Source organism: Rhynchophorus ferrugineus, unplaced genomic scaffold (genome assembly GCF_030347505.1).
Source record: "Rhynchophorus ferrugineus isolate W39M unplaced genomic scaffold, kcgeb_rfMv2 rfM8, whole genome shotgun sequence".
Lineage (NCBI taxonomy): Eukaryota > Metazoa > Arthropoda > Insecta > Coleoptera > Curculionidae > Rhynchophorus > Rhynchophorus ferrugineus.
In genome coordinates this window covers 6,205,736-6,221,629 of record NW_027472587.1, presented here as the reverse complement: position 1 = coordinate 6,221,629, position 15,894 = coordinate 6,205,736, and the positions used below count along the sequence as shown (strand labels likewise).

Here is a 15,894-nt window from a genome sequence, read left to right as displayed (position 1 = left end):
CTTAATTGTAAAATACCATCAAAAAAGTATTACGTACGATTTGTTTCTCATACTCAAAAGGGCTAGATATAAACCGGTTCATCAGTCAATTTGTTAGAGACCTTTAGTATTAACAGGCGAATAAATTAACCGATATTGTGAATAAACATAAAAGGAATTTATTATATCGATATTTCTTTAACAATATTGTTTCTCTGGTCACAATTCACAATACATCATTAACTAGCAAAGAAAAATATCCTCTCTAGGATATAAATATTGCTGTTTAATTAAATCTTAATGAATTTAAATTATTGAATATAATTAATTCTTTACTTAACTCTTTTACACAATTTTAACACTGATTTTAAGAAATGTTTGTGATTTGTTTAGTTTCTATTTTAAAGGAAGTTGTTATATTATAATTCAATCTTTCATGTTTGGTTTATTTATTTAGTTACTTTTTAATAGGTGAAGGTGATTTATACCCTGTATACTTTAATTAATTTTTTGGCTGTTGCTCTATATTCCTGATATGTATTTTCACAATATAAATTCGATTTTTAATGGGTAAAAATGTTTCTATGATGAACCAATCCTATCAAATATCCCCAAGATTAAATATATAATACATTTAACTAATATATATATTATAAAATGTTTTCTTTATTATTTATTATCAATCGTTATGCAATATTATAGTTTCAATTTTTTGAGTTAATTTCAATTTAAAAAAATATAAAACCCTTCTAATCAAAAGCAAATCAGTACCAGTAAAATATATAGTTGCAAGTTCGTTTAATTCAAATAGCAATTATCTATTGCCACAGTCACATCCGATAGTGTGAACGATTAACTAATTATGGAGGAAATAAGATTTAAAATCAATACTTCGGTTTAGGTTTAACAGGAACTAGTGTTAAACCTCCATGAAATTATGTTTAAATAATAAAAAGTGTACCAATATTTATGAGCAGTGTGGTGTGATTAAATTTGGTTTATCATTTTGGTTTTTTGGTTAATTATAATTTAGAAATATAAACGTACTGAATAAAGGGTTTGGTTTGGTTTCACTACTAACCCAGTGAATTTGGTACAGTAGTTTTTGGTGTGATATCGTGCTGTTCCTGGCGGAAGGAAAGTGTAACAAAAATTTCGCTATATTTTGCACTATTTCAAGTTTCGGAACACAAACTGAACAAGTGGAAACGGAACTGCTTTTGTCGAGTACGTAAACTGAACCAAACTGACAAGAGCTAACGATAGAATATCACTTTTTCTAGTTAACAAATTATTTGCGTTCGTGACAAACTGGCTCGGACTCACTGCATCGATTTACACGTACCACTCTTTGATGTCTTTACTATCCCGTTTCTTCTGCTGTTTCTGTTGCATTTGAGCCTTGTCTCCGTTCCTCAGTGCTCCGTTCAGCTGGTACTGCGCCTGACTGCTCGTGCTGGATGCCGTATTGCCCAGCAACGCTGCTCCGGGCCCATGGGGGTACTCTTTGCTGTCGTCGATCTTAAAGGAACGGTCGTTCCGTGATTTGAATTTGAGGATGATGAGGATGACGAGAATAACGGCTATCAGGGCACCCGCTATGATGCCGATGATTAGAGCTACTATTTCGGATGTTTCCGAGTTTATTCTCTGGGTGGGGGGAGTTTTAGGTCTCGGCCAGTAATCTATTGGCGGTGGGGTCCTTGGGTTGGAATTCTCCGTGAATTTATCGATTGTAGGCGACGTGGTTCTGGGGGTTGAGGTGGAAGTGGTTGCTTCGGTAGAAACGTAGTGGTCTGGGGTATAAGGTCTGTGAGTGTAGGGAGATGGGGTAGAACTGATCCCGCCCTCGGTGGTGGACGCATTGGGGTAAGCTCCGGTCGTTTGTGAGTTGGTGGTAGGTATTGTGCCTTCTTCGGTTCCCGGTTTGGTGCTTCCGTAATTTATAGTGGTGGTGGCATCTGATGGATCGGTGTTTATACCTACAAAATAGAAATATTTGTAATCAACAATTTTTTGACTCTTGCAACATCAGTAACAATTTTAAGTAATACTAGACATAGATTGACATATGTCGCAGTTCTTAGTCCTTCTTTATTAATGAGCGATTTGTTAAATGCAAGGGTTATGCTATAACTTATATGCTAGTGAAGATACTTTGACCAATAGATCAGTTTTTTTTTCAGTTTTTTAATGCACTTTTTCTAATTGTGGAGCGTAAAAAAGCACAATCACAGAATGATTTAGGTAGGCTCCGAAATATAGCTCCGAAACTATTTGTTTGGTCTAAGATACATGCTAAATGGTTTTATTTATAGATTCCCTAAAGATCCTATCATATATGCTTATATAAGATGGACAAAAATTTGCAGAATTTTAGTAAACATAATAGTTAATACAATTAAATATTCAGCTATTTAAATATGCCATTTTAATATTTAATCAATTGTTCATCAATGAATAAGCTAATAGATTATTTAATTGTTATAAATTAAATTACATATATTACTGGAACTTGTAACTTTCTACTATCTAAACTGTGAAAAAAAAGAGAGTTATTTAACAAAAAAAGACCTATTTTTGTGGAACATATCATTCTAAATTATACTCTTTACTCTAGTAGGAGAGAATTATGATCACTAGTATAAATAAAATCAAGTATCTAATTGACTTCTTCATAACTCATATTACTAAATGTGCTTATATATTAAGAGAAATGAGGGATTTGATTTGTGGTTACTTTCCCATCCTTTTCATCCTGAGTAATAGTATTAGACAAATAGAAAATTCTCCTTAGATAAGTCAATAGATAAACTCAATGCAAAATTTAAAATTCACATTGAGTTGTTGTTATGCAAGCAGAGCAATTTGATAACAACATTGGGGAGGCTATATTGGAGAATACCACCACTAGTGCATATAGTAGTATTTCCCGGGGTTAAGGCCAAACTTTGCCGTCCTATCCTTAACCCTGAAAATGACGTGCCGAATTTAAGCTAATATGAAAATATATGATTTTATATTTTGCTTATGATATGATTAGAAGAAACAGTATACATTACTAGAGCTGTCTTCCAGAAATAATTTTCTTAATTAAGCCAGAACATAAAAATTACTCAGTATAAATTCAATAACGATTGTTTCATTCGAGTGAAGTAGACAACTATTTGCGAAAAATAGTCGAATGAAATAGTGCGATTGAAACTGTGTCGATAGTAGCTTCCAGTCGATAATTCTCAACGCAACATAAAAGACTCAGAAATACAGCAGACCTCGAAATGACTTTCTTACCAAATGATGGTGAAAATACTCTTATGTCTTATAGACTTACTACATCATGATGATGTATCGGACATTATAGAAAATATTCACTCCAAGAAGGGCCTATAACATGAGAAATTCTAAAGCAGCTTTCACATAAGTCAATCGTTAAACTTAGTCATAATATTTATAATAATTAATGCTTCTTTTATGTTTTTTGGATATAGAAAATAACCGAAGTAATAATGTAGTGACCTTGAGGCATGTCAAATTTTATATCATTCAATAACGGCTTTTAAAATATCTAGAAATATTATCCCAGATAGCGAAGATCTGGCCTCCTGGATCTGGAACCCCATGACGTAGATCTCGGATATCATTAAAAAAACTTATAGGCCAATCTACTAGTTACCACTTTTTCCTTTTGCCGACTTCGTAGTTGGTTTTTGAATGAAACTGAAGTTAATAAAGGTGCATTTTTAATACGTAAAATTACACTTTTAGTAGTAAACTGAAGAAAAATACTTACTTGTTCCTTTGGTTGTGCTAACTGGACCGTCAGTGGTTTCTCCAGATCCTGACCCATCGAAACAATCTTCGTCGTCGCAATCTCTTCCACCTGAATCTTTCCCTTCCTTAGTTTTGTTTGTAGGGGGCGGTCGTGTCGGTGGAATGTACACCGGCGTGATTAGATCGTCATCGCCAGAACCAGTTTCGGGTATCGGTGGACACTCGTCCTCATCGTCGCCGTTACAACCAGAACCAGCTCCACTGTAGATTAAGTCGTCCTCCAACCCGGGGAAACCTGAAGCCGGAGTCTGAAAAGTATATAATAAGGAACTAGTATATATAATAATATCACAATATAAAGTAACTAAACTGTATTGATCTATTATATTATATCTATTATAATATAAAGTATTATATTATCAATATTCAATCAATATCTTGACATCAAATCTTATTTATTAAACACTTAAGACAATTTTTAAACTACATATTTAAAGTTTTTTTAAACTTGTAATTAGAAAAATATGTACTTGTTTTGTAAATATGGATATTTTTAAAAATCTTTAAAAAATCACAACACCAAGAAAATAATTTTTGATGAGTGGCGGCCCTCCGACTGCTGCGCCCTGTAGCGAACATTCAGATAAACTGAAAATAATTTCTAGGTTTTTCTTTTGACCGAATTTTAATATTTTTCTGGATAATTCTAATATAATATACTCTTTGATATATCGCCGCTTCATATCATTACCCAGACACCTTGTGTAATACGTAGAAAATCCCAAATATACTTTAGTATATTGTTAGATCATACATTAAACTGTTTACATAATTAAAATTGGTGCTTTTATTTTTAAAATATCGAATGTTGTCCTTATTCTGTATATCATGTCACACTGTGCGGCTTAATGAAATTTTTGCCTCCCTTTTTGTGGAAAAGAGCGAAATGAAATTTGAAAATTCATTGCCACGAAGGAAGAATTTATAGGGCTACATTTTTTGTGTAATATGCGCAACAAATAAGCAAATTCCAATAAAATGAAATACGCCCAAATCAAAACATTATTAAACAGTTACGGTAAGTTTTGATAAGTTTTGATTTAAAAAAAAAACGATTAAGTATATTATGGTCATATGAAGTTATATTTAACATTTTTTTTGTAGGTACAATACATTTATGTGTCCGTTTTATTGCAAGATATATTTAGCTGTGAAAGAATAACACGATATATGCGAAAATGTCATGCTAATATAGATTATCAAAATTCGAGAATAATAATAATCGTCTCTTTACAAAATATTTAGATTTTAGCCGGAAGGGAGCAGAATTTATTTCAGATTCATAGTATAAATATTAATAAATCCATTTGAATTTATGAATTTTAATTAATTTAATGTCGGGTCAACAGAAAATTGCTAAGAAAAGTTGTTCTTGTTTAAGAACTGATAGTAAATGATATGGTTCTGGAGACAGAGTATATCATTGTCCTGGTAATTGTACAGTTTATTAAAATTTTCTGTATATTATATTGATTTTTATTTTATTGTTTTCATATACATTTTAGAATTAATTAGAAAGGCATTTCGTAACCAAGCGCTTACCATATGGGACACAAGATAAAGTAGAATGCTGTAGGTTAAAGGAAACACAAATTAAACACAAAAGGACAAACTAAAAATGAGATAAATACAAGATTGTTACATAATATAATAATTTTCAGTAAACACCTTTACTAAGAGGAGAAATACACAATATAAAGATATATTGCAACTATTGTTTCAAAGGCCGAAGAGTGGAATATATAAGAAAAGAGCAACACAATTTTATTTAAACATTTAGATAAAGAAACAATTCTTTTATAAAATAAGCCTTGTATAATTATTGTTCTTCAATGCATATTTTAGGTGAGAAATATGAACTAAAAGATAATAATAGTACGAATGCATTAAATAATGGAAATATACAGGAAACCAAAAATCAACTACATTTGTCAGATGTGTTCCATCATCAACGAATAGAGCAAATAGAAGAAATTATCAATTCTTCACAGTAATTTGTTACATATCTTAAACTGTTAATGCAATAAAATATGTGTATAAAACAACTATATCACATTGTATTCGTTGAACCTTTTATCAATTATTTAATTATTTACTTTATAAATCTAAGTTTTGAAAAATCATTGTTTTGTAATTGTTTGTAACGATTGTAAAGTTTTTTTAATATACATTTCTAAATTTTAACAAATAAACTAGTTGATTTGTTTGTTAATATTATAATATTCAGGCTAAAGTCAAAGAATAATTTCACAATTGTTGTTATTCATATATTGTTTAAAATTATGTCTATAAAATCTTCGTATATACCAGGATCTGAATCACAGATTTTTTAGGAAATATATAAAATAATGTCATTATATATGCAATTTTACTCTGTTAACCATTTGCAAAATATTTAGCAAACAATAAGTTAATAGATCGTATAATGATTATAAATTCCCTTTCTTTACTACATCTCTGTAAACTGTGAAAAAGTGTCATAATATGTTTTATATGATACACATATATATACACAAATTACATTAACTAATCTATATCATGTTATGTATTTCAAGTTTTATATTGAACATTTTTAGCTAATAATATATAATTCTTAAATTATTCTCTTGCTGTATTTTGAGGAAAAAATGATTAACCTAATAAATTGGGGCCGAATTTCGACCACTGGGTAACTAGTATGAGGTGGGGCAAAAGTCCCCCTACCATTTTAATTGCGGGCCATCTTGGTTATGTGACGTTTAGCTTAGTTTCGCTTTAACCATTGTGTATACGTCACAAGAACGGGCTGAAATAGGGATAATATCTATTGCCCCACGTTTTATATATAGATGTACCTGTTGCATTTTCTGCAGGTGATCATGACGTTCCAGGACACCCTGTATTAAGGCCACATCACCGCGAATCGACGCGTGTATATCTTTCTCCGCCGCTAAGTCCAGCACTCGCAGTCCATTAACGACAACCCCCGATATAGTGCCAGAAAAGGGTCTATCTATTCTTTTCTTTCCTCTGCTCCACTTGCCACCGATTTGAATTTGGGACTGGGTATTGAAAACTTGCAATTGATTACCTGATGGTTTAAAGAGAGAATTACGTAAATCTTCGTTAACATTAATGAGTTTACTTCGTTACCTGTGGGATAGCTGCTTTGCATATTGTAATCATCAACTTGTAAAGTGGAATTGTGACCTTGGCGGTGGAACTTAACCACGTGGTATTGATTGTCGTTAACCTTAACAGAAATCTCTCCCAAGGGATGGTCGTTTGTTCCTAGATTGTATACAGCAAAAACGTTACCTTCCACCTGGACAAAAATAAACGTATTTGTATGAGAAATACTCGCAAATGTGGTGCTTAACTTACAATATGAACTTCGATGTAATCATTAGATGTTCCACTGATGATTTTCAGCAAAACTGCGTCGGATTTCGTCGTGATGAAACCCAAGGCTATGGAGTCCTCCTGCATTTCCGGTCGATTATCCTCTGGGAATGTGTAGGTGATGATGCCGGGATTAGGACCAAATTCGTAAGATACTGATTCTGAAATTATAAAAACAGAAATTGGCGCTCATGGTATTTTGTAGATCCGGTTGTCATTACCATCAGAGCATGTTGGACCCGTGAATGATGTAAGATCACAGTCACAAGTGTAAGAATTCCATTGTTGGACACATATGCCTGCATTAGCGCATACATTATGGCTACATTTGGCAGATTGACCTAAAAATAATGTAGACAACATTAATTGGGGTTGTATTGTCAAAAAAAAGTTACATAACAGGCCAATTTAAAAGTTCCCGGCCTGACATCTAGATGGCGCTACTAGAATTAAATCCATATGTTTTTTAGTTACCCCTAACCTTCAAAAGATGCGTGTATAAATTTGATAGCTGTCGAATCATCAGTTTGCTAATTATAGCATTTTGATTGAAGCAACTTTTGTTATTGTGAAAAAAATGGATAAAAAGGAATTTCACGTGTTGATAAAATATTGCTTTTTGAAGGGAAAAAATACAGTTGAGGCAAAAACTTGGCTTGATGCCGAGTTTCCGGATATTGCTCCAGGAAAATCAACCATCAAGGATTGGTATGCTAAGTTGAGACGTGGTGAAATGAGCACCGAAGACGGTGAACGCAGTGGACGCCCAAAAGAGGTTGTTACCGCCGAAAACATTAAGAAAATCCACAAAATGGTTTTGAATGACCATAAATTGAAATTGAATGAAATAGCAGAGACTCTAAAAATATCAACTGAACGTGTATGTCATATCATTCACGAATATTTGGGTATGAGCTCACTTTTGACCGAAAACAACGACGAGTTGATAATTCGGAGCAGTGTTTGAAGATTATGAAACGTAATAAACCCAATTTTTGCCTCAATATGTGACAATGGATGAAACATGGCTCCATCATTCCACTCCGAACTCCAATCGGCAGTCATCCGAGCAGACTGCACACGATGAACCCGCCCCAAAATGTGGGAAAACGCAACAGTCGGCTGGCAAGGTTATGGCGTCTGTATTTTGATAATTTTCATTGACTGTCTTGAAAAAGGAAGGATCTTCAACAGCGACTATGACATATCTTTATTGGGCCCCGTGAAGGATGAAATCGCCAAAAAACGTCCGAATTTGTAGAAAGAAAAGTGGTGCTTCACCAAGGCAATGCACCGTGTCACAAATCAGTGAAAACGACGGCAAAAATCCAAGAATTGGAGTTCGAATTGCTTCCCCATCCACCGTATTATCCAGATCCTTGTGCCCCCAGTGATTATTTACTGTTTTCAGATCTCAAAAGAATGCTCACTGGGAAGAAATTTTCGTTGAATGAAGAGGTAATCGCCGAAACTGAGGTCTACTCTTGAAGGGAATTATGTTGAATTAAAAAAATAATTTTTCCAAGAAAATGTGCTTTACTATGGTAGGCCGGGGATTTTTCAATTGACTTGTAATGTCAAAGCCAAAATTAAGTAAAATTCAATGTTGAGGCGGCAACGTTGCGTAGTTTTGACATCATAAGCAGAAATATATATTAGGACCAGGCAGGTGGTGGAATTTTATCAAGCTAACAGTAAGGCCAAGTTTTAAACAATACGATGAATCGCTGCCAATAAGGAGAATCTAAATAAAGTTAATATAACACAATAAGAAATACATGATAGAAATGATTTTTAGAAGGAAAGTTTGCAACATGCAGGTGGACCACTTAGAGAAACCCATGAATCCTGGAACCAAGTGGTCACAAAAAGAAGAAATTATGCTGAAATGCCCCACTTCGCGTGGTTCAGTAGGGCTCAAACGAGCATAATATAAATATATGCCAAATATATATATATATATATATATATATATATATATATATATATATCGTGCCTCTGACAAGTTGAAATTAATCCAAGTATTAATATCATACTCCTTAAGTACAAAATTAAACGTATCAGCTTGTTGGAGATTTCCAGCTCCCTGTAATATTGGTTTATCTATGTGCCCTAGACCCGAGAAATCTTCCTTACACCGAAAGTTGTTAACTTATGCAGCTCTCGCCCCTCGCTACACACTAATAAACCGATTATCGTATAAATCTCATTCTGGAAATTCCAATATCCAAAACAGATTATCTCTTTATTACCTACCCGGGTTCCCAACCGGGGGGCATGGTGCGAAAGATGAAATTCCCCATTATATTCGAAAATTCGCCGCTTGTATTTAGCTTGTAGAACGAGACGTGAATTCGATTTTTTCTTGTTACGTCTGATATGGAAATTTATTGAATCCCTCGCGTCTTGAACGAGACAAGTTTGGGAGAGCTTTAAAGATGTTTTAGCGTTTGCTTTTGATGTTTTTTCTGGGGATAATTTTTGAAAATTATAAACCAATTTTTGTTTACTGATGGCTGGCCTGGTGAACTTCGTTTCGTCTTAGAATCAATTTATGTTTTGTGACTTTATTATTATTGTATTAAGCATTAATTTTAGGCAGTTTGATCTATGTATAGTCATTTCAAAATAGTAGCGACACATGTGTCAATATGTGTCTCTCTAAAGTTGTAAGTTGTAGTTGTTGTGTTAAGAATGTTAAAATAAAATGTTGTTAGAGAATTTCGATCATGTAACCGAAAGAGCCCGCAAAAGTTGTCCGTTTGTCAAACGTCCGCAAATTTCTTCTAAATATTATAATTACGGGTTATAAACCAGTAAACATTGTTTTAACGCTTTTTTTAATAAATTTGAAATCGCCCCGGATTTTATTGAAAAAAAAATTTTGCGCGTTGCAGCTGTACTGAATATTAGTACCGGCACGGTCACTAAAATATCTCAAAAAGTAAAAAACTATATAACCTTAAATTTACCAAAAAGAAACCGTGTTTATGCGAAACAGGTGACTATTCAAGATCAGCTTGTTTTTAACTGAATCAGAGATCAAATATACGAAATGGAAAAAACAGTAAATAGTTTTTTCAATCGAAACATAATTTAATACAATTATTTCAGAGAAAAGTAGTATGGAAAGTATCCATTAAAAGCCAAAACATATACAGCTATTTGAGGGATGTAGAACATCTCCTCATACACTGTTAGGTAATATAGGATTTAAGTAGCGTAATTCATCAAATTACTTGAATGGGCGATTATAACTCCATCTAGATATTGGAGGTAGTGAAACTTTTCTCCAGAGGTTCCTATGGAGTTTTCTCTCTATTACTCTATGAGAATTATCCCTGTGCCTTACATAGGGAAGAGTGTGTTTAGTTTTTTATGCAGTTTAGTGATTAAATTACTAGTCATTAGACATTAGTATACTATTAGCCGGTAGTACTACATAAATATAATGCATCTTCGATCTAGGAAGTGTTGTGTACCTGGTTGCACAAATAGTAAAGAAATACAGGATCGTTTTAGTTTGAAGACCTTTTGTATCCGGCTGTCTTTAAAAAATCGGTCGGTAAAACTAAAAATCCCAAATCGACTGGATAAATTATGAAAGACATTTATGATTGTTACCGCGTGTTTGGTTATTGTGAGTTGGAGTAAGTTTATACATATTAACAATTATTCAAGCATTTGTAATTTTTTGAATAACTATTCAGATATTGTTATTTTAATTTCACAAATTATTCCCCTTCCGAAAGAAGCTTTGCAAACAGGATATCTATCTTTTATTCTCGAATCAACTATTTGATAGTTGCCACTCCACTAAAAGAATAACTCCTGTGTAAAATTTGATTCCTCAACTAAAAAAATATGTGTTAAAGTCAATTGAGAATTTAATAATTGCTTTGCGGGGGTTCATTCCTTTAAGGGAAAATATCTCGAAAAAGTATTTGAATAAATATATTCACTTAAGGCTACTCAACCAAGAACCTTTGGAATTTTTTTGGATCTATTTTAGAATTTTACTTGATTTTTATTTTTCAGAAATTAAATTGTTTTGAAATAATGAAATTTGTGTTAAAGCGCTCCAATTATTAGCGTGATGTAGTTTTTTTTTAAAACAATTTTGTGTTATAATTAGATATTCTATCGTGCATCGAATGGATCAGAACCTCTAAGTTAATACAATAATAATATCATTCTAATGTAATTATTTACTACATTAAGTACCTTTAATTAAGGTAATATCGTGGTAAATATAACTGTTAATAACATTTGAGGTTAGTCCTCATTGGTTTTGTTTATTGTGTATATCAGTCTCTCCTAATTTTGTTCTTTTTTCGGTTTCCAAATAATATACACAATTATATTCAATTTGATGCGGTTTAGTCGTGTGCATGAAGCATGAAGTCATGAATGAAACAGAAGATAATTGAATTCTAACTGAACTCTGACGGAACATTCACTATTATTCACTACTGGACATGTATTCGGAAATTACAAAGGAGAATAATGATTAAATTTAAGCCTTCAACAAGTGTTGATCAAGTGGTTATGGTTAGATTACGAAAAGTTCATATCAAATATCGGGTTTCTTCTAAATCAAATAGTTTGATGGACTATACTTCACCAGGTTAAGGGTAAGTGACATATATTTGATTGAACAATGTGATTTCATTAAGATTTTACAGACTGGTATGTTTGTTATGACAAAAAGACGTTTCAAACCTTTCGAACGATACTTAAGTACAGACAATATAAAAATCAACTGTTGTCACTGAAGTGAAGTAAAGTAAAATAAATTAATCAGATATCTAGTTGAACAATTCACAGGAGCATTTGATATGATAAAATAGGTAACCTAAACACCGATTTTGTAAAGTAGTTAATGAATATTTTATTTAAACTGTAAAATATAAGACAAATAAACCAAATAAAGTCAAGGCGGACTAAAACTTCAAATGTTGATTTCAATGTTTCGTAACGGTGATAGGTGGTTGAAATAAAATGGCGAATTTTGAAATGTTGTATTTTTTTTCTGATAAAATCCCAGAAATCCCAGTTTTAGTTTTAAAATACATGTACTTTCAATAATCTCTCTATAGTATATTATTATTATTATATATCAATATTTTCGTGATTCTTTATTAGAGTCACCTAACCTATAGTACTGCTTGAATATGTTTATTGCATATAAACATCTACAAGCTAAAACATTGACTTATTTTCGATAACGGTGATCGCATACATAGTACACTTCTAATAATATATGCATCAATAACTGCATGTTTTATTGACATTGCTTTTTGCTTACTAATTTTTCATAAAAAACTTATTAGTTGTTCATATTATATGATAGATCTAGATGACATTAAAATAAAAAAAAGAAAATAACCCAAAATATTTCCATGAACATTTTCTCAACCCCAACACATTTGTTTCAGGGATCTTCCATTGTATGTTTGAGGTGATATATCTAGTGGTTTTTCAAAAGACGTAGATTTGTTATTATCTCTTCGTTAGCTAGAAATAGCTTTGTATGAGGTGTGAGAAGAACCACAGGCAAATGTTAATCAGTAAACTAGGTGTTGACACAATTCGCACTTGAAAATGCCAACTATTGTACAAACTTTGTACAATACATTTAAATATATTATCTTATTTAATATAAATGACAATTTTAAGAAAAGTAATGCAAAACGTTCGGCATATTTGTTCTAGTGGCTAAACTGTATATAATGAAAGCAATTGTTAAGTTTATCTTTTTGGTGTCTTAGTCTTGAGTTGTTATACATTAAATATATTCATGGTTGCAACTCCATAGAGTCGTTTTAAAAAATTCATGTCTCGAGCACTCATATGACGTTATATAGGGTACTTTCCCCTTGTAATATAATAGTAGTTATTCATTCGATGATTCTCAGATTGAAATATGAGTCCACTGCTAATTCCTCTAGAGCTTAGTCACTTCTGTTAAATTTATTGAGGTTAGGTTAACTATAGGTTTGTAAACAGTTGATTTATTTTAACGGAAAATTATTTCTTCCTCCCTTATAGTGTGTTTTTTGCATAAAGTTTTTCAAAATATTCACACTAATAGCAATTAGGAGGTCATACATGACCAAATTTGCTTTGCACTCAATAGACTGAAGGTATCGGTTTTACTTTGGAGTAAAACAAATGATATTACACCATTGCCTCTTCGCATCAGGCTGATGCGGTGATCATAATGACGAAATCATGTACAAAAATCTTTTGCATTATCTTAAAGTCTCATTCAGGATGCATTTTTAGTACCGTGCTAACGACACAGCCACGGCCACAATCCCAGCTTACAACCATAGCTGTGTGTTTCTGAGACTAAAATATGATTTAAATTTGCCCAACTACTCACGGTACCTCGTAAAAAGTTAAGCAATAAACGATTTTCTAATATTTCTAATACCATGCTTTTGCCACGTTGTTCTTGACTTAGTTCAGGTTCAAGACTTATTGAGATACATTTAAATGCACCAATCAGTTACAAATTGCTGATGATTTCCAAGATTTTATAAAAAAAGTCATTACTGCAGGATTTTTCATTAGCTTTTGGATTTGTTTCTATTGTTAAAAAGTTACTAATACATTTTTATATGCCCTTTAAACACGCTTTAAATGCCTTGTTGAAGGAATTCTTAGTCAAAGAAAACTGACAAATCGAATTGCAATTTTCGCTCTAATGAAAATTGAATTATTAAAGTGATTCTTGATTGATTAGATTGATAGTTATAATGTTGCTTAGCAAATGGCTCTATGCGACATACTAATTAATACCAGTGATATTAATTAAAATGTCTTTCAATTTGTTTACCAACTGATGATTAGTTGGCTCTTAGTGTTGATTCTTATATTGCAAAAATTAAGTAGTTTGTGAAGAGAAACTACGCTCATATCTTAACAGTTGGCCTCCAGGTGGCAGTTTTGTATATTGGCTAAAATTAGCTGATGTTTCGTAATCATTATAGCAAAATCCATTCCGTGAATCTGGCATAGCAGGTAAAACATGGTTTAGACGGTTTATGGAACGGCACAAAGAGAAACTATCACTTAGAAAGCTAACAGGAACGTCATTAGTAAGAACAAATTATTTTAAAGTTTTGGACGAGATATACGAGAAAAATAAAGGAAAGAACAGCAAAAAAGTATACAAATAAGAGAATGAAAAATTACAATGAATTTATAGACAGTGAAGGGAGAAGAGGAAATTGATTCGGACACTGATCCAGATGCCACAATCGGGAAAGAAGCCCCTGTCTCTGTAGATGTAAAATATATATTTTGCCAGCAACTTTTTTCAGAAAACACAAGAGCTCTGGATTAAATGCTTGAGGTGTGGGCTTTAGGCACAAAACGACTATTCAGGGCTAGCATTTGACACTTGGATATGTGATTCTTGCAAGTAAAACAATCAAAATGTATACGTAACAAAGTTATTTTATTACTACTAGATACGCAATATATGACTATTATTCTGTTAGAGGACACTTAAGTTCACATTTATAGTCCATATTTGAATAACTGCTCCATATTTAGCATCTATTTTGCAATTTTGTTTATTGCTCAATTTTGATAATGTAGTTTATCAAAAATTTTGGACGAGATATACGAGAAAAATAAAGGAAAGAACAGCAAAAAAGTCTAGAAATAAGAAAATAAAAAATTACAATGCAGTTATAGACAGTGAAGGTAAAGAGGAAATTGATTTAGACACTGAGCCAGATGCCATAATAGGGAAAGAAGCCCCTGACCCTGCAGATGTAAAATGTATATGCTGCGAGCAACTTTTTCAGAAAACACAAGAGCTCTGGATTAAGTGCTTGAGGTGTGGGCACTACTAGATACGCAATATATAAATATTATTCTGTTAGAAGATATTTAAGTTCACATTTATACTTCATGTTTGAGTAACTGCTCCACATTTAGCATCTATTTTGCAATTTTGTTTAATGCTCAATTATGATAATATAGTTTATAAAAAAATGAGTTATACAAAGGCATATGATTAATATTACGTTAATAAAATGTTGATTATTTTTACTTTTGACTCAGAAACAAAAATGGTACCCCATATTTAGTTATTCTCCCCTATTAATGTAAATATAATAAAATATTAAAATTATTAAATACATGGAAATTAAGAAAATAATAATATATAATAGTTCGACAAATGTATAAAAGTTAAAGTTGAAATACTGTTTCTAAAGAGGTCCTCTAACGAACATTCAGGGAAGGCTTGGCAAAATGCTAATTGAAACTCATTTACTTGTTTATTACCTTCGCAGCCGCTGGTAACTAAGGAACTGTGAACGACGGCGTCCTCCATTATGTTGGGCGATTCGCCGTTGAGGTCCAGGCCGGCGATACAACCCTCGAAGCCGTGCCTCGACTTCACGTCCTCCTGGGGTAATTGCGCGTAGAGATCCTTGTAGACGCCTCCTAAATATAGGATCCCATCGAGTTCCAGATTGCCCGTGCCGTAATTTGTCGCTATAACGATGTCGTCGTCCACCATTAATGTATGCTGTCGGGCCGACGGTCTGCGTATACCGACCGTGTGCCATCGGTTATCGTTTAGGTGGGTCCTGAAATAATAGGGAGATGTCTCAGTGCGATTGGTGAAGTGATTCCTAACGAGTCATAATCAAAATGAAGTGGTGGTGTTTTTTTGTG

The 15,894-nt window shown here is 32.7% G+C and overlaps 1 protein-coding gene across 2 annotated transcripts in view; it reads right to left on the bottom strand.

Moving 5' to 3' along the window:
* Positions 1-687: 687 nt before the first annotated feature.
* The window catches only part of Nrx-1 (Neurexin 1), a 341,164-nt gene continuing 325,957 nt past the window's right edge, over positions 688-15,894 (bottom strand). For both annotated transcript variants that reach the window (XM_076411694.1, XM_076411693.1), the window contains 7 exons: positions 15,499-15,806; positions 7,413-7,532; positions 7,174-7,352; positions 6,943-7,114; positions 6,645-6,880; positions 3,770-4,058; positions 688-1,961 (listed from right to left, as the gene is read on the bottom strand). In XM_076411694.1, coding sequence (XP_076267809.1) covers positions 1,315-1,961; positions 3,770-4,058; positions 6,645-6,880; positions 6,943-7,114; positions 7,174-7,352; positions 7,413-7,532; positions 15,499-15,806 — 1,951 coding nt within the window. In that variant the 3' untranslated portion in view covers positions 688-1,314. The remainder of the gene's footprint in view (positions 1,962-3,769; positions 4,059-6,644; positions 6,881-6,942; positions 7,115-7,173; positions 7,353-7,412; positions 7,533-15,498; positions 15,807-15,894) is intronic.